General features: G+C 32.6%; 3 protein-coding genes across 3 annotated transcripts; all 3 read left to right on the plus strand.

Moving 5' to 3' along the window:
- Positions 1 to 601: 601 nt before the first annotated feature.
- LOC140442448 (uncharacterized) lies at positions 602 to 1,318 on the plus strand. Its single transcript, XM_072533518.1, has one exon. The coding sequence runs from the start codon at positions 602 to 604 to the stop codon at positions 1,316 to 1,318; it is 717 nt and encodes a 238-aa protein (XP_072389619.1).
- An 800-nt stretch (positions 1,319 to 2,118) lies between these two features.
- Positions 2,119 to 3,450, plus strand: LOC140442449 (ATP-dependent DNA helicase pif1-like). Its single transcript, XM_072533519.1, has one exon. The coding sequence runs from the start codon at positions 2,119 to 2,121 to the stop codon at positions 3,448 to 3,450; it is 1,332 nt and encodes a 443-aa protein (XP_072389620.1).
- A 12,461-nt stretch (positions 3,451 to 15,911) lies between these two features.
- Positions 15,912 to 25,028, plus strand: LOC140440758 (uncharacterized). Its single transcript, XM_072531128.1, has 3 exons — positions 15,912 to 16,071; positions 23,555 to 23,778; positions 24,553 to 25,028. The coding sequence occupies exons 1-3, from the start codon at positions 16,005 to 16,007 to the stop codon at positions 24,871 to 24,873; spliced, it is 612 nt and encodes a 203-aa protein (XP_072387229.1). The 5' UTR covers positions 15,912 to 16,004; the 3' UTR covers positions 24,874 to 25,028.
- The last annotated feature ends 1,320 nt before the right edge of the window (positions 25,029 to 26,348 follow it).

The raw sequence follows: 26,348 nt of genomic DNA on the forward strand, positions 1-26,348 counted from the left end.
AGACGAAGTTGCCATCCTGATTGTTGGTGAACAATTGGAAAAACGCGATATTGTGCTTACACGTCGCGATATTGGGCAACTGCAACAAATATCTGAAACTCATCGATCATATGACGCATTGCAATACCCACTGATGTTTTGGCAAGGAGAAGATGGATATTATTTTAATATTAAAATAATAAATCCATTGAATGGTAAAGTATCAGTATCTTAATAATGGTTAATGTCTGTATTATTTGTCTTTGAAATGGTTAATTATCAAATTTTTAATTTCAGGTGAAGAAACTACAAAGAAAGTTAGCTCAATGAATTATTATTCATATCGTTTGATGATTCGTCAAAATGGTGACAACTATTTGCTCGATTTGTTCGTCGATTGTTTCAGCAGTATTGCGTTGACATGTATGTAAAAATAGAAACGGAACGTTTAACATTTATTAGGTTGAACCAAGCCAAACTGCGTTCTGAGGAGTACATCCATTAACGTGATGCAGTTAGTACTGAAGGAAATGCAGCTAATATTGGTCGATTAACTATTCTGCCGGGACGTACATTGGTAGCCCACGTCATATGCATGAATATGCACAAGATGCAATGATATATGTTCGTCATTACGGCCGGCCAGATCTCTATTACTTTTACCTGTAATCCAAAATGGATAGAAATTACTCAATTGCTGCTTCCCGGACAAACATCAAATGATAGACACGACATCACAGCACGTATATTCAGGCAAAAAATTCGGTCCCTGATGAACTTTATTGTTAAACAACGCGTCTTTGGAGATACTCGATGCTGGATGTATTCAATCGAATGGCAAAAGCGAGGCCTGCCGCACGCACACATTCTTATTTGGTTAGTGGAAAGAATTCAGCCTGACCAAATAGATGATATCATATGTGCCGAGATTCCTGATCATGAAGTCGATCCAGACCTACATGATGTTGTTACTACTAATATGATTCATGGACCGTGTGGTGCCATCAATCCCCAATCACCTTGCATGGTCGATGGAAACTGCTCTAAACGATATTCACGGAAATTAACGGCGGAGACTGTCACTGGCAACGATGGGTATCCGCTGTATCGGCGTCGATCACCAGATGACAACGGTCGAACTGTCACAACGAAAGTGAAAAGAATGGATTTCGTTGTCGACAACAGTTGGATTGTTCCATATTCGCCACTTATTTCTAAAACGTTCAAGACACATTGCAACGTTGAATACTGCAATTCAGTTAAGTCCATAAAATATATTTGCAATTATACATTTGGCGGTGCATCTGGAGAATGGTCAACGAGTACTTCACGGCTTTGAATGCTACGCAACGTGCTGAAACACCTCCAGCAACTACATTGACCAGTTTTTTTGCAATCTGCCAAAGCGATCAGTTTGCACAAACTTTGCTTTACTCGGAGATGCCACGTTATTATACTTGGAATGCTTCATCCAAGAATTTTCAAAGACGGAAGCAAGGTGATGCGGTTCCTGGGTATCCAGATGTGCGTTCTACTGATGCTCTTGGTCGTATGTATACAGTTCATCCAAAGAATGATGAATGTTTCTATTTGCGGTTGTTGCTGGTAAATGTGCGTGGGCCAACTTCATTTGAGACACTACGAACTGTTAATGGTGTAATATTCCCAACATATCGTACTACATGTGAAGAATTGAACTTATTAGAAAACGATACCCATTGGGATACGACAATCGCTGAAGCCATTATCTCTGCATCTCCAAGTCAGATACGCACATTATTCGCTATCATAATTTCGACATGTTTTCCATCAAACCCATGTAACCTGTGGCACAAATACAAGGACAGTATGTCAGAAGATATTTTACATCAAAGTCGTGTCAGTTCCAGAAATCACGATATTGAGATGAATGAGGAGATACATAATCGTGCTTTACTCTTGATTGAAGATATGTGTTACCTCATGTGCGGTAATTTATTAATCAGGTTAGGAATGCCAGCGCCAAATGGTGAAATAAATGACGCATTTAATCGAGAATTGGAACGGGAACGTGAATATGATCACCAGGAATTAGATTTAGTAGTTTAAAGGAATGTACCCCTGTTGAATTACCAACAAAAGGAAGTTTATGATACTTTAATGAAGGCAATCGCTGATGAAAATGGTGGTTTATATTTCCTAGATGCCCCTGGTGGAACTGGCAAGACATTCCTTATGTCATTAGTTTTAGCAACTGTTCGGGCGAGATCCAACATAGCGGTTGCAGTTGCTTCTTCTGGAATAGCAGCCACATTGTTAGAAGGATGCCGTACGGCTCATTCAGCATTCAAATTACCGTTGAATCTTCAAACTATTGAAGAACCAACGTGTAATATTGCAAAACACTCAGCAATGGCCAAAGTTTTAGCGGCATCGAAAATCATCATCTGGGACGAATGCACAATGGCGCATAAACGTGCATTAGAAGCACTTAACCGAACATTAAAAGATTTACGCAATGACTCGAGATGTTTTGGAGGAGCAATGATTTTACTGTCTGGCGATTTCCGCCAAATACTGCCAGTAATTTCCAGATCTACGGCTGCCGATAAAATAAACGCTTTCCTCAAATCGTCAAATCTATGGCGCTATGTGAAGAAACTGCAGCTGACAACAAACATGAGAGTTACATTGCTTAATGATACATCTGCTGAAGATTTCTCGAAGCAATTGTTGACTATCGGTAATGGTCAAGTGCCTGTCGATGAATCGGGCGGATTAATATCATTTCCAAATAATTTCTGTAATTTTGTCTCATCAAAAGACGAACTTATCAACAATGTATTTCCAAATATTATTTCTAACTACAAAAATAATGAATGGTTGAGTGAGCGAGCAATTTTAGCGGCTAAGAATAAAGATGTAGATGACCTGAACTACATAATTCAAAATAAGATCATTGGAACAATGCATTCATTCAAATCTATTGACTGCGTCACAAATGAAGATGAAGCCACCAACTATCCAATTGAATTTTTTAACTCTTTGGACGTGCCTGGCTTACCACCGCACAATTTACGCCTAAAGGTTGGCTCCGTAGTAATCATGCTTCGAAACATAAACCAACCAAAACTGTGCAACGGTACGCGTTTGGTGGTTAGTAAATTGATGAACAATGTAATTTACGCTACGATAATGATAGGAAAATTCAAAGGTGAGGAGGTTCTCATTCCGAGGATCCCGATGATCATAACCGATATGCCGTTTGAATTTAAAAGACTTCAATTTCCGATACGTCTTGCATTTGCCATGACCATCAACAAATCACAAGGCCAATCCTTAAAAGTTTGTGGTTTAAATCTAGAACATTCATGTTTTTCCCATGGTCAATTATACGTGGCATGTTCACGGGTCGGAAGACCATCTGCGTTGTTTGTTTTTGCGCCTGATAATAAAACAAAAAATTTCGTGTATCACAAGGTATTTAAGTGAAGAGCAACCTATGTACTAAAATACAGAAATAATAATGAATGATTAATGTAGTTATTTAATTTTTTTTTGTATTTTTTCCAATAAAAAAAAACACAATCTGCTTATTTATTGCCATTAAGACGGAACAAGAATAAAGATGTAGATGACCTGAACCACATAATTCAAAATAAGATCATTGGAACAATGCATTCATTCAAATCTATTGACTGCGTCACAAATGAAGATGAAGCCACCAACTATCCAATTGAATTTTTTAACTCTTTGGACGTGCCTGGCTTACCACCGCACAATTTACGCCTAAAGGTTGGCTCCGTAGTAATCATGCTTCGAAACATAAACCAACCAAAACTGTGCAACGCTACGCGTTTGGTGGTTAGTAAATTGATGAACAATGTAATTTACGCTACGATAATGATAGGAAAATTCAAAGGTGAGGAAGTTCTCATTTCGAGGATCCCAAGTTCGCCGGGTCAGCTAGTTTAGAATATTTTAAAAAGACATATCAGCCTGGAATAAATTTGTTACGATCACTCACGAACAAAAAATGTGGCTACGGCTCAATTGTTTACAACTATTCCAAAAGAACGTACTTAAAACAATAGAAGTTGTTCAAAATACAGTTCAAAACAGTATACTAGGAAACTGGAGAGATTCCACTCGCGTTTAAAAGACAATAACTAAGTCTTTCTTATGCCGCGGCAGTATTGTCTAATCAAGATAATCCGGTTATAGACAACGTATTCGCTGACCGCTTCAAAAGTTGTTTCCAAACTTTAAATCGAACTGATCACCCTTTCTATTACCGCCTTTATACCTACTTGTTAACAAAAGGTATCCATTTTCCAGACACCTACGATATCTCCTCAGTTCAAACCCCTCCTTCTTGGACAATTTGACTGCCCTCTACTGATACCAACCTATTGCGCCTAAACAAAGCAGAAACGCCAGCAAGTCAAGTTAATCAAGAATTTCTTAAAATATTAAGCAAATATGGTAGCTGTTTCAAAGTTTACACCGATGCCTCCAAAAACGAAGACGAAACTGGGGCAGCAATCTACTCATCAGATTATACAGAAGCTTACAAATTACCTTCATATACAACAACGTTCTCTGTTAAACTACATGCTATACTAAAAGTACTAGTTCTGATAGTAAACAAAAATAAAAAGAGAAATATCATTATTACAGATTCTCTCAGCTCAATAATGGCATTAAACCAACTCTACTGTAATCATCCACCACACCTTTTCATTAAAAAGAAACTAAAACATGCAGAAAATATAAACATTAAAATTAATTTTATATTGGTACCGTCACATACTGGAATCGAAGGAAACGAGGTTGTAGACAAAATAGCAAAAAATGCACCTACTTACCCAAATGCAGAAGAGAATATGAAATATCTTCACACCGACCTGAAAGCATTCTTTAAAGAAAAGATTAATTCATTATGGCAGGATAAATGGAAGAACTCCCCAACAAAGCTGTACGAAGTTGATATTAATCATTAAACATTCCCAAGAATTTAACAATAGAAGCGAACAAGTAACCTTCACTCTCCTCCGAATTGGTCATACTCGGTTAACATACGACTACCTATTAAAGGTATTATTACACATTTGTCTAGCTTTTCTATTTAAAATTATAACTTTTTTTATTTTAATTGGCGCAGTATTGATAAAAGATTATAAAAAAAAATAACGTAATTTAAAATTTTAAAGCGTAATATGGCCCTGTTGATATCCGAGAATACCTGTTTTTCAAACAATGTTGCCAAACTGAATTTTGTTACTTACGGTTTAAATTATTTCGTCGAATTCCGAGTTTATTATATACACTGGTAATGAGGATTTTATTAAAAGTTCTCATGTGTACGTACATATATTAAATAAATGTAATATACCAAACGACAAAATAACGTATTGTAAAATAAGTTGTTCAGAGAAATATAAACACAACATGGTTCGTCTTGTTTCAAACAAAAATGTCTAAATCAAAAGTAAACTATTTTCCGTCAAAATATTCTCCTGTGTGGGACTAATCAATTCAAAAAAAGAAATACGGAAATCCCTATACAAGTATCTCGTAGCAAAAATAAGAGAAATTTCTTTTCTTTTGATATCGCCTTCCACTCTACATAGAATAACGATGTTAAAACGAAGAAAGAATTCGTTTTATAAGAAAACATTTTTGAGCTTACTTATCGGAATAAATAAATCAAGAAATAAAAAAGCTCTCTCGATACGGCCAATCGTGTTTTAAAGCTCCCTTGTATTGATTTCTTTTTACGAGACCTATTATTCGTCAGACGGAAACGTTTAAAAAATAATTAACAAATAAAATGATTTTCAATATTACAAAGCAGGTTTTTAAATAGGATGATAAATTTTCGGACAATAGTTTTGGAACACTAAACAAAATATGGTAGTATTAATATTGTTAACGTGTTTGTGCTGTCGGTTTTTTTACTGTGGGCTTAATCCAGTGGCTGAACACAAATTTCCTGCTATTTACATTTTTTTATTTTCTGAAAGCATAGCTTCCTAATCGCGGTCTAAAGAGCTGCGGATTTTACAGAGGTATGATAAAATACAGAAGGTCGACTCTACCTCAGCCAAATACCAGTGGAAAGAGTGACTCACCACAACTGCCTCGGTACTATAGTAAATGAAGTATGTATCAATAATAGGATAGACAGTCTTCTCTGTCCTTTTTTATGATGTTAAAGCTTGGACCTTGAACAAAGACATCTTCAGAAGTTAGAAGCATTTGAGATGCGGCTATATCGGAGAATACTAAGATACCGTGAATTCACTGAGTCGCAAAAGAGGAGGTCTTCAGAAGAATGAAGAAGAACTGAGAATTACAAATCTCTAAAGTTACAATACTTCGGATACATTTTGTTAAATGAATTTAGATATGCTCTCATACAAGCCATGCTACAAAGAAAAATATTTGGCAAGGTCCAGGAAGAAGAAAAATATCCTGGTTAAAGAACCTTAAAATCTGGCTTAACACAACATCTGTGGAGCTTTTCCGCGCTGTTACAGATAAGATAAAGATTGCCATGATAATCGCCAACATCCGTCAAGGGTATTCACATCAAGAGGAAGAATAATAAAATAAAAACGACTAAAACGACTGTAACGGTAGATCGCACGATCACACAGTATAATTTGGTTCAAGATATAAAAAATTTGGCGTGAGGCTGGTGGGATGATGTAGTCGACCGCAGTATTATAATAAGGAACAACACCGATCGATGTTACTAATCCCTCAATTGTCTTTGCGACGGTAGCAATAGTTTTGGAACAGCTTACTAGGACCGGACTTTATATTATTATATATTATTTACAGAACTGACTCGTTACCTATCAGTGCAAATAGACTGTTAAAATTAAAATTTCTACACAATGCTTCGTATTAAAAAAATTTTTGCTATACACGAATTAGTCATATTTGCTTATAGTCTAGGCGGGATCTGATTTGGATTGGACATTTTCCATAGGAAGCTATTTCTTTGCTGGAATCACTTCAGGATTTGCCCAATATCGATAATCATGATATGCGCCAGTCGCAAACCCTGTGCTAATTTTTTTATTTAACAAAATCTGCAAAAAATTGAAAATTTCTCATTTTTTTGCTCCTATTTTCGTTTATAATTCGGAAAATATTGATCCTAGAGAAAAAATTATAAGAAGTTAAAAGTTTCGTTATTAAATTTTACACAATATTTTGTTAGCTAGAAATTGAAAATTTAATGTTTATTGTTGAAAAAATAGCAATAATTGGAAAAAAAAAGTACAAAAAAATGAAGTTAATCCTTTAAATGTTTTCGACTTTCTAAACTTGACCTACAAGCTCCATATTCCGCCTAGAAAAACCTTTTAATATGTTTAAAACGTACGCTAAATTTTGTTAAGATCGGTCGGATAGGTTTTTTGCTCCTATTTTCGTTTATAATTCGGAAAATATTGATCCTAGAGAAAAAATTATAAGAAGTTAAAAGTTTCGTTATTAAATTTTACACAATATTTTGTTAGCTAGAAATTTAATGTTTATTGTTGAAAAAATAGCAATAATTGAAAAAAAAGTACAAAAAAATGAAGTTTTTTAAATCTTTTAAATGTTTTCGACTTTCTAAACTTGACCTACAAGCTCCATATTCCGCCTAGAAAAACCTTTTAATATGTTTAAAACGTACCCTAAATTTTGTTAAGATCGGTCGGATAGGTTTTGCATAATAATTTTGCAACCCAGTCTACTGAAAAAAAAAATCGCAAATTTTCAAATTTATAGTAGGCCCTAAATAAGGCCCTCAGATGGATGCAAATTTTTTTACACATAAAAGAAGGCTCAAACTTTCAAACGCTATTTGTAAAATTCAAATCGATTCACTAGGAGAGTCTAGAAATTTTTTTAAAATTTTAAGCAATTTATAGGCTTATAAACAAATTGAATAACTTTACTGGTCATTCACTTATACACTAATAGTGGGGGACATTCACACGAAATGTGAATCAGCGAGTTCAAAATCATAGCGCGCGCTAAAAATTGCATTACCTCGGCTTCTTGTTAACCAATTTTCCTCTTTTTTTTTTTTTTTGAGTCGATGTCTCGGACGACAAGGATTTTAAATATCATATTTTCAAATACCATTTTTAATTGCAAAATTGGGAAATTTGCAAATTGTATGTTAAACAAGTAATTGCACTTTTTTTTCATGCATTTTTTTGAGCTTGCAATTTATACATTGAAGTAAATTGTTACTTTTAGAAAACAAATATGTATTTATAAATTGATAATAAATAATTTAAATTGTTAAAACAAAGGCGAACGAAAAAAAATTTTTTTTTTTCATAAATAAACTTTATTTTAACTCAATCTTCAATAATTTTTTTTAAAGTATTTTTCTTTTTTTGGAAGGACAAGAATCTTCAGGTCTGACCTTGGCCTTCAATATCTCGCAACCAGTAAGCCGAATGTATCATTTTTTTTTAAAGAAACGTCTTTTAATGTTCTTTAAGTGTATAAATTTTGAAATTGATATGTTTAAAGCTCGTAAAAATATTTAATTTGTTTATAAGCCTAAAAAATGTTTAAAACTTTAAAAAATTTTCTAGGCTCTCCTAGTGAACCGATTTGAATTTTACTAAAAGCGTTTGAAAGTTTGAGCCGGCTTTTATATGTAAAAAAAATTGCAACTATCTGAGGGCCTTATTTAGGGCCTACTATAAATTTTAAAATTTGCGATTTTTTTCCGGTAGGCTGGATTGCAAAATTATTATGCAAAACTTATCGGACCGATCTTAACAAAATTTAGCACACGTTTTAAAAAGTTTTTCTAGGCGAAATATGGAGCTTGTAAGTCAAGTTTAGAAAGTCAAAAACAGTTAAAGGATTAACTTCATTGTTTTGTACTTTTTTTTCAATTATTGCTATTTTTTCAACAATAAACATTAAATTTTCAATTTCTAGCTAACGAAATATTGTGTTTAATTGAATAACGAAACTTTTAACTTTTTGTAATTTTTTTTCTAGGATCAATATTTTCCGAATTATAAATGAAAATAAGAGCAAAAACATGAGAAATTTTCAATTGTTTTCAGATTTTGTTAAATAAAAAATTTAGCACAGGGTTTGCGACTGGCGCATATCGTGATTATCGATATTGGGCACATCCTGAAGGGATTCCAGCAAAAAAATAGCTTCCTATGGAAAATGTCCATTATGGTCTGAATTTCTACAGATCCCGCCTAGTCTATTACTCGTCTGATTTACTCATCTGAAATTAAGTTGCTTGCAATCAATTATTATTAACGATAAAAAACAATTTTCATGTTCATCGGGCTCATTAGTTGAATTTTATGAAGTTAGAATATTATCTGTTTTATGTCATTTTCACTTTAAATGAAATGGACTTTCGATAATGAAGCTTCCTATCTTTAAATAAAAGAAAATTAAAAAATCGTTAGGTAGTACTTATATTAGTTACAGATAAAGATAAAGAAGTATACCTCTTATTATTACTCTGTAGCTTTACACATTATAACTCTCGTGCTAATAGGTATTTAGGTATAATTAGGTATCATTTATTTATCTAGAAAACATAATTTATGAAACAATATGAAAGGGGGCAAACATATTTAAGTTTGACATTTGCACATTCAGGCAGTTATTTTCTTGCATTTAGATCGGTGGTTAGATCACGTCTATTCGAGTAAAATATCCGGAATCGGTGAAGCTAGTGCTTAGTGTAAAACACATTTTTTACATTTATCTGATGATGCCAAATAAATTATTAGGAATGTTTATCAAACAGTAAAAGAAGATAATCCAAATCTAGAACACGGTAAATTTGGCAAATAAATCAAGGCAACATCTCGATTGACAAGGATACCATATACAACAGTGTAGAAAATTGTTACAAATAGAATGCAACCCCGTAAAAAGCGGAGTGACTTTTCTACATATAAAACAGTAAACAAAAAGGACACTGAGGTAATTAGAAGAGCAGTTTATAATTTTTATTCAAAGAACCTAGTTCCAACGCTTAGTATGATCTACGATCAATTAGATACCCACGATACTGCTCAAAAAGGTTGGATAGATGACTTTATTAAGTGTGCACTCAATTGTCCAATTGATAGAGGTCAGCTAATAATTATACTGAACATTGGGTCAAAAAATGGCTGGCTTGGAGGAGAAAATTTTTTACTATCGGCAAAAAACATTAAAGATTCAAAGCTGGGTTACCATGAAAATATGACGAGTAACTTGTTTAAGAAATGATTTGAAAAGAAAGTGTTGCCAAATTTTCCTCCAAAAATGTCATTGTAAAGGATAACGCGACATATCACAGCGAACAAATTTGAAAATCCCAGTGTAGGCTCGACGAAAAAAACAAATATCGGTTTTTTTTGTATGAAAATGATTTATACTTTGAAGAAACATATACAAAAAAAGAAATGTTAAAGTTCTTCACACAAAAGTATTTGAGAAACAGTTTGTTATAGACGAATTAGCCAAACGTGATGGTCATATTATATTGCGATTAGCTCCTTATTACTGTGTTTTCAAACCTATTGAATTAATCTGGAGCCAACTTAAGGGAAGTTTACGGCGAAACAACTGCTGTCCCAAATTTAGTAGCTAATCGGTATTACATGTTGTAGAAGAAATAAAAAAAATTTCCCCAACACTGTGGCAAAATTGTGTTTCACATGTTATAAAAACGGAAGATCATTACAGAACATTAATCTCACATATTAAACCAATAATTATAACATTGGATGATGACGATTCTACTGAAAATCTGAAAATGACATCGATAGTAACATAGAGTTGTAATTTGTAATTATTTTTTTTTTTTTTTTCATCTAAAATTCACATTTTATTTTTTTATGTTATTGTTTCTAAATTTATTATGTTATCTTTTTTAATTCTGATTTTTGCTACCACTCTTTTAATCTTTTACTGTTATTAACATTATTTTCCTTAATTTCTTTAATTTTTTCATTTCTCTTAGTGCATTGTACATAATCACATACATATAATTACATATATATAAATACGTATTAAATATATCATATGATATTTAATTTTATATTTATTATTCCCACCCTATTAAAATATTATATGTACTTGAACTTTTTTGTTAATTCTAGCGAATCCGCTCCTGGAGAGTTTGTTATTATAATACTAAATCGGTAGGGCGTCCCACCAGCGTCAGACACAATGTCTTATATCTTGACGAAAACTATATGTGAAGTAGTAAACGCAGTCTCATGCGTATTTATTGTTAGACGTTGCAGGCACCTTTTTTTAATATTTACACAAAATTTAATCTCGGTCTTTCATATCTTACTTCAGTTACCATAAACCTATAGTATCTTGTGTATAATGTAATTCAATGGAATAGATAATATTATTACAACATAAATTAAAATATTTCAAAGATAAAAATATTTTTTATTTTTAACAAATCGTAATTGAAGGTCCCGGCGGAATACCAAATGAATTGATAAAAAAGAGATCGAAAAAGTTATTCCGTATGATACATAAAATGTTTGAGAGAGCACTGAATGGAGAAGACTTACCTGCAGAATGGACCCAAGCATATATGACATCAATATACAAGAAAGGAAATAGAAAAAACTGCGAAAACTATCGGGGAATCAGCATTATGTCGTCTATAGGCAGACTGTATGGAAAGACCATAAAGGAAAAATTAGAAATATATATACAAGATAAAATCGGAGAAGACCAGGCAGGTTTCACAGCGGGGAAAACATGCTTAGATCACATTTACACGGTCGAACAACTAATAGAAAAAAGAATGGCCAAAAATAGATCCATCCATCTGGCTTTTGTTGATCTTAAGAAGGCATATGACTCGATACCTAGAACCAAGCTATGGGGGAAGCAATGGAAGACATCAAAGTTCCACGAAGATTAATAAACACGGTAAAAGCACTCTACAAGAATAACGAAGTAGCTATCAAAACGGGCAATAGAATATGCAGTCCATTTAAGACGACAAAGGGACTACTACAGGGTTGCTCCACATCCCCCACCCTGTTCAAAATATTCCTGAAAAAAACCCTGAAACCATGGAAAAGAAAGTGCGAAGGAAAGGGTATACCAGTAAGGAACGAATATCTATATACGCTAAGTTTTAAAGAAAACTGAATACCTAACAACGGAGAATACAGAAATAAAACAGCTGGAAATAGACGAAGGTAAACAAATCAAAGGAACAGACATGTATAAGTATTAAGGTTTCATAATATCAAACAAAGGAACAACGGAGGAAGATATAAAAAATAGACTAGGACAAACAAGAGACTGCATACGAAAATTGAACCCGGTACTATGGGATAAGAACATCAGCATGAAAACAAAGAAAAAAATATATAATACTATGACAAGAAGTATCCTCACTTATGGGTGTGAAAATTGGACAATAAATAAGAAAACCAAAAACAAAATAAGAGCAACAGAGATGGAATTCCTAAGGAGAAGCTGCAGAGTATCAAGAAGAGATAAAATAAATAACATGGAGATTAAGAGGAGAATGGGAATGAACTCCGACATAATAGACTCCATCGAACAGAAGAGGTTAACCTGGTACGGACATGTCAGAAGAGCAGACCAAAATCGGTGGATAAATAGAATAACAGAGTGGAGACCGATATTTCGAAACCGATAAGAAGAAAGAGAGGCAGACCCCGGAGATCTTTCAGAGATGAGGTGGACGAAGCAATGAGTAGAAGAAACCTACAAGAAGGGGACTGGCTAAACAGGAAAAATTGGAGAAAACGGTTGAGTGAAGGAATACAGTGAAAACTGTGGAAGTCCTTGTATATATATACAAATCGTAATATTATACACATATATATATATATATATATATATATATATATATATATATATATATATTATGTTATTATTTTTTTTTGATTAATTGAGCAAATCAAAAACATAACTTAATTGTTCTCAGGGTGAAAAATCTCCTTATATTAACCTATGTTGTGTGGGTCCAAAGATTTCCTAGTTGTCCTTTATCGGGATAAAGAAAAAATGAAAATATTAAAAATAGTATAGTTACAAAAAATTGGTATTCTTTATATTATTTAAAGAAGCATAAAACAATTATCAAATTTTGCCGTTATCTTATCAATTAGCGTAAATAAATACAATAAAATTTACACAAAAAGAATATGTTAAGTCTTCTTGAAGACAAAACCAATTTAAAGCCAATTTCAATGAATAGCTTTAAAACTTTTTATCTTTCTGATCTTTCAATATTTACTTAATTGCAAGAACAAAACTTTAAAACATTTTACAAATGAAGTCTACTCTTGAGTTAAAATGGTAGCGACAATGATGTCAACAAACTTCATTCACAGTTACAAAATTTTCAATTCTGGACCGAAAACCACTGACCTTTCCTTCGTAGATTGTATTTGGACCATACCCAGAATCGTCCATGCTCCACAGCAATGTGATCTGCCACTATTCGCGTCGGCTTTCTTCTTTTCGTATTAACAATCTTCCTGCAGCGACTGTACGAAACACCTGACTCAATTCTCTAGCAATTTACACTTTAAATTTAATTCTCCAAAACACTCAGCTACTTCTCAATAAGACAAGGACCTCTTTCTGTCAACTTGGTGCCGCCAAACTATTTCCTACGTATTCCAGAAACTGCCCACTTTAGATCCAAGGATATCTTTTCATCTACTTGTAATCTCCTTCCACAATTCTGCTAACTTCCTTTCACAATGCCGGTATCCAACTCACGAACACACCCTCTAACGAGACGCGACCTTTCCTTTCCATGATCAAATGACAACTGCCACTTTCTCTCATACATTGACTATCAATTCTCCCATTCAAAAAAAATGTCCAATCAAAAAGCTTTATTTTGTTTACAATCATTAAGAAAAACCCCATTACTGTTTCCAGAGAAACTAAAATTTTTGCTTTAAAAATGGCTTTCCCTTTGGTTACAAATACATAATTCATTTATATAACAAAGGTTAATTACAATATCATGTACAAACAGTGAAAAGATTATAATGAGTATATGGGCTTTCTAATTCTATATAAAAAGATTTTACCTGCGGCTGTTTAAAAATCAGTTGTTGACAGGCAAAACTTTCTGTGAATCTGATCTTATCTTAATCTAATACATAAATTTTGTTTACCAGGATGTCTTAAAAATTTATTTAAATGGTCTATTTATTAATTTTTATTTTTCTCTTTGGCTGATAAAATGAATCATAACAATATAAATATATATATATTACAAATTATATTATAAATTATTATTATCAAAATATTAATTATTATAAATATATATAAACATTATTACATATATATATATATATATATATATATATATATATATATATATATATATATATATATATATATATGTAATAATGTTTTTTATCAGCAAACTTTTGTAAATAAACTTTATTATTTTCTGTACAATATTAATTATAATTAATAAATACATTACCTGTAAAAATAAACAACATTTAAAGCTTATATTCTAGTTAAAAAATTACAGGCAACAAGTAATAATGGCCAGAAAATAGACAATGGTAAAATTAATAAATTGTCACTGTCAAAACACCTCACAAGTATGTGTAAGATGAAAACAAAAAGAAGAACTTAATGTTTTGACAGTGGCGTAACAAAATGAGAATATAAAGAACAATCTTATCCTCAAATAATATAGATATGTATTTGTCTGATGATGTATTACCCAGAAAAAATTCGAACGGAAAAATTGAAACTGTCCATTACAGTGGTAGAACAATCATCGCCATGTAAATCCTAACTTAACCACTATAATCATAAAATATTGTAATATTGTAGCAACATCCGTTCCTTGTGAACACACGTTTTCAAAATCTGGTTTAATTTTAAATCAAAGAACACGGTTAACAATAAGTAAAGTGAAAAAACTTTTGAAATGTCAATTTAGACGATTCGCGATTTAATAATAATGTGTAATGTAAATGTAAATGTAAGTACTATTTACTATTTGTATTGTTTCTTTTATTTTTCAAGTTATAATAAATATATCTCCTATTATTTTCGTTCAACAACTAGTTACTTATTTACGAAAACCGGTTCAGTTTCGTTAACGATAAAAACAGTTTATTATTTTTATTGGAAATAAAGTACAATATGACTTTAAAATATGCTTATTTTGATGTTTACATTTCCAATTAAATAATCGTACTTAAAATACGAAACATTAATAAAAACATTAATAAATTCTATTTATATAAAACGATTTTCGAAGTGGAAATCAAAATGTTAAATTAAACTTATTGTAAAGTAAAATTGTGTCATATTCCCAATGAAAAACAGTAAGCTGTCATTTAAAACAATTCACACAAATTTGATTATCTTAGAACATTGTTCAAATGCTAAAAAGACAACAGGTCAAATAAAACCAATAAGTTTGACAACGTTGAACTTCCCCCCTTTTATTATTTCCACTAGTGCATTTTCGACGATATAAGGGCGGACCTAATATACCTCTTTTTTTTAATTAGGTGTTTCTCACCCCATCTCACCCACCATCAACTTTTGCCTACACTGTATAAGAGACCTTTCAATGGTGAGTTCATACTAGGTAGATCCTAAAGGATTCTTGTAACGGATACAAGGATATGCTAAGAAGAAGAAGAAAAACTCCGTTAGTACTTTTATTTTGCTTTGTGTGGATACAACTTCCATATACATTTAACAGTAATTATTTTCTAAAAATTAAAAAATTTTCTTGTCTTTTTTCTCAGAATAATTATTTTGTTACATAACATCTTATTGTATGTTCAATTAATTTTGTATGGTTTATTACAACGGATAAAGCTAATTGAACATTGGACCTGTAATTTAGTAGATAGATTACCCTTATCAGAAGAATTTTCATAATTCTTTTATATTTTTGTGTTATAAATACTGATTCGTGTTCAGTTATAATAATCATAATCTATTGTCGATCATAAACAGATCTATCAATAGCGAAAATGTTTAAAATTGCGCCACTTGTACTAATCATAGCAATTCTTGCTCCTTTTGTAATTGGAGGCCAGGGTAAGTTTAACATTTACATATAAAATAAATTAGAAGTACATACTTATAAATATTTGTCAGAGATAATATTTTAAATGAATACAGAGGTGCTAAAAGATATCAAATATGATTATTATACTTGCGCGCCAAAATTAACGCATAACTTTAAAATTGTAATTTTACCATACCAACATATACCGGAAAATGGTAAAGATTTATCGGTAAAATTGCAGTAAAGTAAATTAAAAACATGATTGAAGTTCTTCATTTTGTTTTCAATTTAATTTGGTTAAACATGTTTTGCTAAATCTTTAAAAGACTTTTTCACTCCTTCAACCAATTCAAGAGTTTTAACACGTTTTTCTGTCACTGTAAGTAACTTAATCAGAACCGGTCAAGGCGATAGAAGGGTTGCAACACCTATTAAGAACATTTCTTGAGACTTCGTCAATTGAGACAAAGGTTTGTAACCAATCTTCTTCTTCTTCTTCTTCTTCTTTTTCTTCTTCTTCTTCTTTTGACATTATAACCCTGGATGGGTCTTTGCCTGTCTGGCTATGTCCTTCCATTCAGATCTCTCTTGGGCTCTTCTTCTCCATTGTCTTATACTCATAGTTTTCAGTTCGTCTTCTACGCCACCAACCATCTCGTCCTGGACCTTTTTTTTGCCTTCCTACTGGCTTCCACTGTAACATCTTCTATGTCGTTTTCGTGTCTTCTTGTCGCTGAACATGTCCCAGCCATGACAGTCTTTGACTTTTCACAAATCCTACAATGACATACTCTTCACACATTTCATTAACCTCGTCGTTTCTCCTGATTCTCCATGTACCGTGTTCCTCTTGCACCGGGCCATATACTTTTCTCAGTATCTTTCTCTAGAATGTCCTAAGTTACGCTTTTATTTTTCGTCATTACTCAGGTTTCACAACCATAGGTTCCTATGGGTCTAATCAAAGTTTGTAATTAGTACTTTTCAAGAAAACGAATTTTTGGACCGTTATAATAAGCCAAAATACGATACGGAGAAAACTTAAAGTAAATGGCCCAATATTGACCAGAGGGTACATAAGTCAACATTACATTTTGGTAATGTTTATATTGTTTGGAATAAGGAAGATTCATCATCATCATGTTGCTACAGCCCTTAAAGGACCTCGACTTTCTTAAGCTTGTTTCGCCATTCTGCTTTGTCCCTTGCTTGGATTTTCCATTTGGCAACACCAATCTTCTCAACAACCTGTATTACCTCGTCTTCCCAGCTCAGCTTTGGTCTACTCCGTCTTATTATTCTCATCGGCTGCGCTGTTGGAAACTGTTTTATCATGTTCGATTCCGGGGTAGGGGTTACATATCCTGCCCACTGCAGACGGTTTCGCTTAATTCTAGTGGTAATACCTTCTCCATCAAACTTATCTTCTTCTTCTTCCTCTTTATAAGCAATTCTGCTTATTCATTGGCGGATTAATACCTCTATGGAAGGTTGTCACTCCATCTTGTGTGTGGTCGTCCGATACTTCTGCCGATTGGTGACTTATCACTTGCTATTTTTGACGACATGGGTCTCCTCCATTCTGGTTATGTAGTTATTCCATTCTTTTTTCTATTTTGTGTCCATTCATTTATACACTGTATGTTACATTTTCTTTTGATGTCTTCACTTCTCTTTCAATCTCTCAGCGTATTTCCTGTAATTCTTCTCAGTACTCTTATCTCTGCCGTTTCCAGCCTTTGCGTTGCGGCTGCGTCGGTCTTATTTCTAAGGCATATATCAATATTGGTCTTACACTGGCTTTATAAATTCTTTATTTTATCTCATTGTTAATGTGTCTGTTTCGCCATATAATGTTATTAAGGCATCCTGCCAGTCTATTTGCTTTTTGTACTTGATCTCTTACTTCTTTGTCCAGGTTTCCATTGCTAGACAGTGTAATTCTCAGGTATTTTATTCCCATTGCTTGTTCAATACTGATGCCATCAATTTCTATTTTACATCTGGTTGGTACTTTGCTTACTACTATTGTTTTAGTTTTCTGAGATGAGATTGTCATATGTATTAATTCTTTTGCTCTTATGTTAAATATGTGGACCAGTCTTTGTAGACTATCTTCATCTTGGGCTATCAATATTGCGTCGTCTGCGTAACAGAGTATTTTTTCTTACCTTTTTTCCCATTTTGTATCCTCTTCCTTTGTTAACGCTTTTGATGATTTCATCCATGATCAAATTAAAGAGCATGAGGCTCAATGAATCTTCTTATCTTATTCCGCTATTTCTATAGGTTCTGTATTCTGGCTTCCATTTTGCTGTTTTGGTAGATGTTTTCAATAGTTTTTATAATATTTAGGGAAACTTCTCTATTATATAGAAGATTGATTACATCTTTGAGTCTTACTCTGTCAAACGATTTATTTAGGTCAATCAGACACAGAAATGCTGGTCTATTATATTCTAGTGATTTTTCAGTAATTTGCTTTATAATGAATATTGCATCTGTACATGATTTTCTACTACGAAAAACCTATTGTTCATCTGCTAAACTTATCCTCTGATTTATTAGCACTTGTAAAATTTTAGTTGTAAGTTTTAGCGTAGTATTTATCAAGTTTATACCTCTACAGTTTTCTGGCTGTGTTTTATCTCCCTTTTTGAATAGTAGAATTAGTTCGCTCGTTCTCCAATCTTACTGTATTTTATTGTCTTTTATAATTTTATTAATTAATGTTGTTAATTGTTCTGTCATTGCTGCTCCACAATATTTCAGTAATTCATTTGGTATCCCGTCTTTACCTGCTGCTTTTCTGTTCTTCAGGTTAGCAAGTATTTTCCGAACTTCCTGTACATTTATATTGTACATACATTATAATTTACACATTATATATCAAATTTTTGCTTTTCCGTTCTCACAGACTAATTTAAATATTTTGCGCAGTACCTTTTTTTTCAAAAATCGATAGGGAAGATTCAACAGTTTTGGTTAGGGTCTTTGCCTCTGATCCATATGTGAGAATGGGTACTATCATTATTTTTTAATACTGTTCTGAAACTATTTTCTTGTGTCACCTTAAAGCAATTACTATTTTCGTTGGAAATAAGCCACAATATAAGTTTAAAATAAGTTTGTTTTTGACGTTTTAATTTCCACTTCGGAAATCGTTCACAAAATACCGATTTTGTAAAATTCTCAAACGAACGATTTTTGAAGTGAAAATCGAAAGGTCAAAAATAAACATATGTATTTGTGTTTTATACAGTCTTATACGAGTTTTTTGAGACAGAGGTTTGGTAGCCATATTCTGTCTTCTTAAGCTTGATATCATAGCACTTTATTATAAGTACAAAAGTGTGTCCGAAATACTAGAAGGTCGTTCAAAAAAATTAAAGCGATTAAAGTAAGAATTTCTTTATTAGAAATGTGTCTTTAGTAGCTATCTCTCGGCGTATCCTCCCTTTATTATAAGATTCACGTAGCTGATACAATAGTTTCGAGGGATAACATGGAACGATAATAAAAAATTTGCCGATTCAGTGACGGAGAAATAAGTATAAATGTATGTAAAATGAAATTTAATTTTAATCTTAGTTTATTAGATTATTAGACCAATTAATTTAGTAAAAAATAGGGTTTTTTTCGTAACAAATTTATAAACGGGCTTGACAGTTGAAACGTGTAATTTGAGATATTACAAAAGACTCTCATCTAGAAATTTATCAATTTTTTAGTGGAAAACCTGTCTACTTAGAGATTTGACGCTAACAGACAACATTTTCAAAAACAAAATATACACAAAATTAGATACGCTAAATTAAAATTGGTTCGCTGCTTGACTTTTTATCGTTTAATGACTGTCAATAATATTTTTGGTAATTATATAATTAATTTAGTAGGACAAAAATTATGAAGCTCTGTTTTTCTTTTAATTTCTTATTCCTCGTCGTCTCCTTCTTTTTATGTAGACATGTCTCTGTCTGTTTTTCAATGTACCTTCAGTAAGTTGTCTTTCCCTTGTTTTCGAGGGCTTCCTACTGATCGTCTTCCTATTGGGGAACCGACCCTTACCGTCTTTACTACTCTATTTGTTGTCATTCAGCTTGTATGACCGTTCTATTCTACTATTATATTTCTTACGCAGTCCTTGATGTTCTTCACCTTGCATTTACGTCGTATATCTGTACTTCTAGCTCTTTCCTATATTATTTTACCATCAATTTCACTATTAAGTGTTTTCATCTGTGCTGTCTGTAACATTATTTTTGTTCTGTCTGATGACTGTTTTGTAAATTCTTTCTTTCATTTCTTCTCCGATATTTATATTTCTCCATATTGTTTCATTCAGGCAACCAGCGGCTCTGTTTGCTCTATTTACTTTATCTTCTACTTCTGTTTCATGCTTTCCGTAGCTAGATAATGTGATGCCTAGATTTTTAAACTCCATCACGTGTTCTATTATCTGACCTTTCAAGTCTAATTTACATCTTAGTAAACTTGCTGTTACCTTGCTGTAAACTATGCATTTTGTTCTTTTTGGGAAAATAACATGTTAAATTTTCTGGCAATTATATTAAATTGGTGCAACATACGTTGTAAATTATTTTTAGTTTGAGAGAGTAGTATAACGTCGTCTGCATAGCAGATTATATTAAGTTTTTTTTTTCTCCCATTTGGTATCCTTTTTTTGTTCTTACTTTTTTATTATTTCATCCATAATCAGGTTGAACAATAGAGGGCTCAGGTAATTTCCCTGTCTTATCTCATTGGATATCCCTTCAATAGGGTCAGTTAGTTGTTCTTCTACTTTTACTTTTATTGTGCTGGTTTGGTAGATATTTTCTATCTTTTTGATTATTTCTAAAGGTCTGTCTCTTGCGTACTATAAGTGGATAATGTTCTTTAATTTTTCACGGTCAAATGCTTTCTTGAGGTCTAAGAAACGAAGCTGCATGATCTTTCCGACCCAAAACCTTGTTGTGTGTTCTTTTGCTAGTATTATAATTTTTTCATTTTTTTGAAGAGAGGTATTAGGATGCTTGATCTTCATTTTTGAGGAATTCTGTTTTGTTCTATTGTTTTTTGGATTAGTTGTAGTAGTCTGTCCATGTTTCTTTCTGAATGTGTTTTATTTCTATTAGTTCATTTATCACTTTTCTTTATCCTTTGATCATTCCCTATATTTCTGTCTGTGTTCCGTAAAAGTCCTGTTTCATTTGGTTTGAGAAGCTTTACCAGTGCTGCCTTTTTATTTGTATAACTAAAGTATTCGTTTTATTTCTGATTCGTTTATGGTGGTTGTATGCCTGTTGTGTTTGTTGTGTTTTTTATTATAAAAAGGCTTTTATCTTTACATTTTGTCTTTACTTTCTCCCTAAAACATGGGGTTGTGTTTTTTATGTGTTAGTGTTTGTTAGTTTTCTCTCTCTAAGTGATTTTGTTGCTGCCATAAGTATGTTATTATTCAGCAATCTTTTCTGCTATTCTTTTTCTGTATAAATGTTCTGTAGATTCGGTATTAAATTTTTCTATAATTTTTGTTAGTGTTGGCGTCGCTCTCTTGGATGTGAAGTATTTCATGATTATTCTTATTTTACATAATACCAGGGTATAGTCGCTACCTATATCTGCTGAGTTGAGGCATTTTGCTTCGATAACTTTTGATGAATGTATATATCTGTTAGTTATACCTTAATCTATTATAGATCTTTATTCATTGATGTTATTGAATGTATATTTGTGTTGGTCTTTATGGTCAAAAAATGTGTTGTTTATTTTAAGTTCATTATTCGTGCAGAAGTTCATCATCAGTTATTGATTTTCTTTTTTAATATTAACGTTATGTTACTCTTAAGTCCGTGTATTACTTGATTGCCTATTCGAGCATTAAAATCCCCCAATATTATCATCTTCTCCCTGACTTGATCTACTACTTATTGCAATTGGTCATAAAACGTTTCCCTTATTGTTTAAGGCTTGTTGTTTTCTGAGCTGGATAGTCGGATGATGTTCAGGTCTTCCTTTTCAATTATTATCTTTACTGTTACAATCCTTTGTGATATGTATTGACACTCGATAATGTGATTTTGGTACCTCTGGTGTATTAGTAAGACTGCATTCCTGCACCTTGTTTGGCCCTGTTTGCTTTTGCTAATCCACTGTAGAGTAGTATGTATTCACCTAATTGTGGTTGTCCCTTCCCTTCCTTTTTTGTTTTCTGTAGGGCGCAAATGTCTATTTGTTACTTTTTTAACAATTGAGTTATTTCTTGGTCCCTTGAGTTCAGCGAACTGATATTCTATGTAGTAATTCTCATGTGCATTGTGGATATTTTTCGCTTGTCCTTATTTCTTGCTGTGGCCATCTTTATAGTATCAATCCTGTTCAGAGGCTTGTTGCATTATTTTTTGAGCAACATTTGTTTTTACAATTGGTAGATTACTAATCTTGCCTTTTCTCATTTTATAGAGGCTTGGAACTGGCTGTGGTAACCATAGAGCTACTCAGTCTACCCCGCAATGTACCCTTCTTCTTCTTCAGATGCAAATCCATTAATGGATGTTAGCGATAACATTTTCCATTAATTCTCTATTTCTTGCAATATGTATCAGAGATTGTATTTCGTTAATCCCTGTCCATTGCCTTATGTTTCAGAGCCAGGACATTTTCTTGCGTCCCATTCCTCTCTTGCCTTCAATTTTACCCTCGATTATAAGTTGGAGGAACTGGTATTTTTCATTTCGCATGATGTGACCTAGATACGCCGTTTTCCTTTTCTTGATAGTTTCGAAAAGTTGGCATTCTTGGTTTATTCTTTTAAGGACATCTATATTTGTGATTTTCGCTGTCCATGGTATTTTTAGGATACGGCGATAGAGCCACATTTCGAAAGCTTTTAATCTGTTTATATCCCTCGTTTTGAGTGTCCAGCCCTCTACGCCAGATAGCAGCACTGACCACACGTAGCACTTAGTAAACCTTAGTCTCAGTTGAAGATCGAACTCTGAACAAGTCAGTACCTTCTTGAATTTTACAAAAGCTTATCGAGCTTGCTCAATGCGACATTTTACTTCCCTGTCCGATGCCCAGTCTTCAAAAAGCCACAATCCCAGGTATTTAAATTTAGTCACTCTTTCAATGGACTTAGTATTCAGTGTTATGGTGGAGTTTTCAGGTGTATCCAAGTTTCTGGAGATGATCATAAATTTGGTTTTTTGGTATTAATCTCTAATCCCATTCGCTTACTGTATGCTCCGATTATAGTGACAAGTTGTTGAAGATCGACTATGTTGTCACAAATTAAGACACCATCATCAGCATATCGTATGTTGTTGATCAATACTCCATTCACTTTGATTCCCATCTTTGCATCCTCCAAAGACTCTTGAAATATGGCTTCTGAATAAATATTTATCCAGGCAGTATTTTTTAATTTATTAGGTTAATCTAAATATCCTCTCCAAAGCGTTTATGGTGTAACTTTTTTATTTTCTCTACTATTTTATATTCTTTTAGATTCAGCTATTGAATGGAAACCCTATAATGGAGTACCAGATGACAGTGCAGTATTAATCCAAAATCATACTGAATATTCTCCATCTATTTATATTGGCCTAGCACACGTTATTGATAATGCAGCTGAGACTGAAGCTTATCTTCCTGTAAATATAGTTGAAGGTTTCGACTATGCAAACGTTACTTTAAATGATAAAAACTATTTGGTTAAGGACAATCTGAAGGTAAGAATATAAGTTAACCTATATTTTTTGAGAAAAACTTTATTAAAATTTAAGCCACTTCTATTAAAACTGTATTATACGATTATTGTTTATATGGCACATTGCAGCAGTACCCAGATATATGTGTTATAGGTTATACTATATCAGATTTTGTTCAGAAGTTATAAAACTCCTTATTTATGAGAATTAAATAATTTTGACCATTAGTTTAAAAAGCAATAGGAAAGATGATGATTCTTATCTGTCCTGTATTACGGTTCTTATTTCTTCTGTATAATAAGAGGGTAAAATATATCTGTCTCAAGTTCTCGACGTCGATAGCATCGAGCAAAACCGACATCGATAATTTTAAAAAATAATGTGAATTATTGAGGGTACTTTAAAAAAGAATAGTATATCAAAGTTATTATTAACACCCTGTATTTCATGAAATTTTTAAATTGTTCTTAGAAATAAGCTATACTTTTGTGAGGATTTTCTATACAAAAAATGGGGTGTTTTAATTCATTTCGATATTTCTTTGAATGTATTTTGCCCAAATGTACATGTCATCATGCATTTTATTGTAATATATTTTCCTCTATTTTAAAAAGAACTGTACACCTTAAATTATTTATTCTTTAATTGGTTAAAGCTGGAATAAAACTCAGTATCCCAAGAAGAAAATTTTAGTGCCACTGTTTTCATAAAAGTGTAGTAACAAGTGAAATGAAATCTAAGTTAAATCGATATTAACAGCGAAAATATGAGGCTAAAACTTACTTTAATTTTTAGATTCTATGCTACAAAAACCCTGATGTCCTTGATTGGGAATGGACAAAAGCAGAAAACTTTGATGAGTTATTGAATTCACCTTTTTTTACTCCCATTGTAGCTGGTTGGGAGGCAAATGCATTATTAGGTTACAACGCAACGGTATATATGGGAGTGGGTTATATTCCAGCTTTGGGAGGAAACAATGTAGGAAAAGTATATCATGGGCTGCCAAACCCACAAACGAGACGAAAGGATGGTGGTTTATACATAGATAGAACAGGTGTATCTGCTGAATACACACTTGCTGGCGGCAGTTTCCTTGTGCCAGTTTACATTTAACACCATTTACATATCATTTACATACAAATAATCCTAAATTAAATTATCACATAGTTTAACTTTCTCTTTTTTCACACCTATATTTTATCTCTTGTCAAAATGCAGTGATTTTGTAACTACACTAAATGTAATAATAAATAAAACGTTCTTTAGAAGTTTGTAAATATTAAACCATGCAAAAGACATCGAACAACTTGTTAACACCATATTAAAATATATATTATTATCGCTGTACTAGTAAAAGTATAGCAGTAAAAATACTCCACCTATATATCCTCCAATACTACTCCTACTAACCACCGTCCGTAATCAAATGAATTCAAAATGTCGCACATCCGCATTAAAAGTGTAGTAATCAAATGTAGTAATAAAATAATCATGAACTTAAATTTATTACTGATAACTGAACCTACAAGGTTTAGAGCCAACAATAATCCTTCAATTTTAGACTTATTTTTCACAAATGATGATCAATTAATTTCTATACTTGAAGCGTTCTCTCCTCTGGGTCTTTCTGGCCACTCGCTTATTACTGCTCACATTCAATTTAGTTTAACACCGCCTTGCAAAAATAATTTCGTAACGTATGCCACTACTGATTTCTTTAATGCAAATTCAGTTTTATTCCAATTAAACTGGCAATCTATTTTTCTTAATCACTCTAATTCATCGTCAATGTGAGACTATTTTCTTCATACTGCTATTACAACAATTTCTGATCAAACAACCGAACGGCAGCTGTACAGAAATCAACTAAAACCTTGGATTAACCTCTCAGCTACCCATTTAATTCGACATAAGCGAAAGCTTTGGCAAAGATATAAACTAACTGGTTCCCTTGCTGATTTTCTCGCGCACCGTAATTTTTCTAACCGAGTCAAACAATCTTTGCTAAAGTTAAGAACAGAATTTGAAGAATCTATCATTGCAAGTGGTGACAGTAAAAAAGTTTATCGGTACATTCGTACATCTTTATCTTCTAAAGTCTCCATACCATTACTTCAAAAAGCTGACGGGTCTTTATGTTCTTCGAATAACAAATCTTCGGAATGTTTATCGTTATTCTTTTCTCAGGTTTTTACAGATGAACCTAACGATACCATTCCTTAAATAATGTGCCCAAGTTTGTCTAAAACTCTTGACGATATATCTTTCACACCGGATGAAATTAAACATCATTTAAGGAAACTACGAAATAATTCATCACCTGAATTAGACGGACTCATCTCCTTTTTCCTCAAACAATGGGCATAATCTGTAGCCATCCCTATATCTTTCATAATAAATGCTTCTTTTAATCAAGGTTCTCTCCACTCGTCCTGGATATTGGCTTCGGTTACTCCTTTATTCAAGAAAGGAAATAAACTTGACTGCAACAATTATCGTCCAATCAGCCTGGTTCCTATTGTTGGCAAGGTCATGGAATCGATTATTTCGGAAGCTATGTCTAAGATTCTTCTTCAAGAAAATGTCAT

Source organism: Diabrotica undecimpunctata, chromosome 5 (genome assembly GCF_040954645.1).
Source record: "Diabrotica undecimpunctata isolate CICGRU chromosome 5, icDiaUnde3, whole genome shotgun sequence".
In the NCBI taxonomy this organism is placed as follows: Eukaryota; Metazoa; Arthropoda; class Insecta; order Coleoptera; family Chrysomelidae; genus Diabrotica; species Diabrotica undecimpunctata.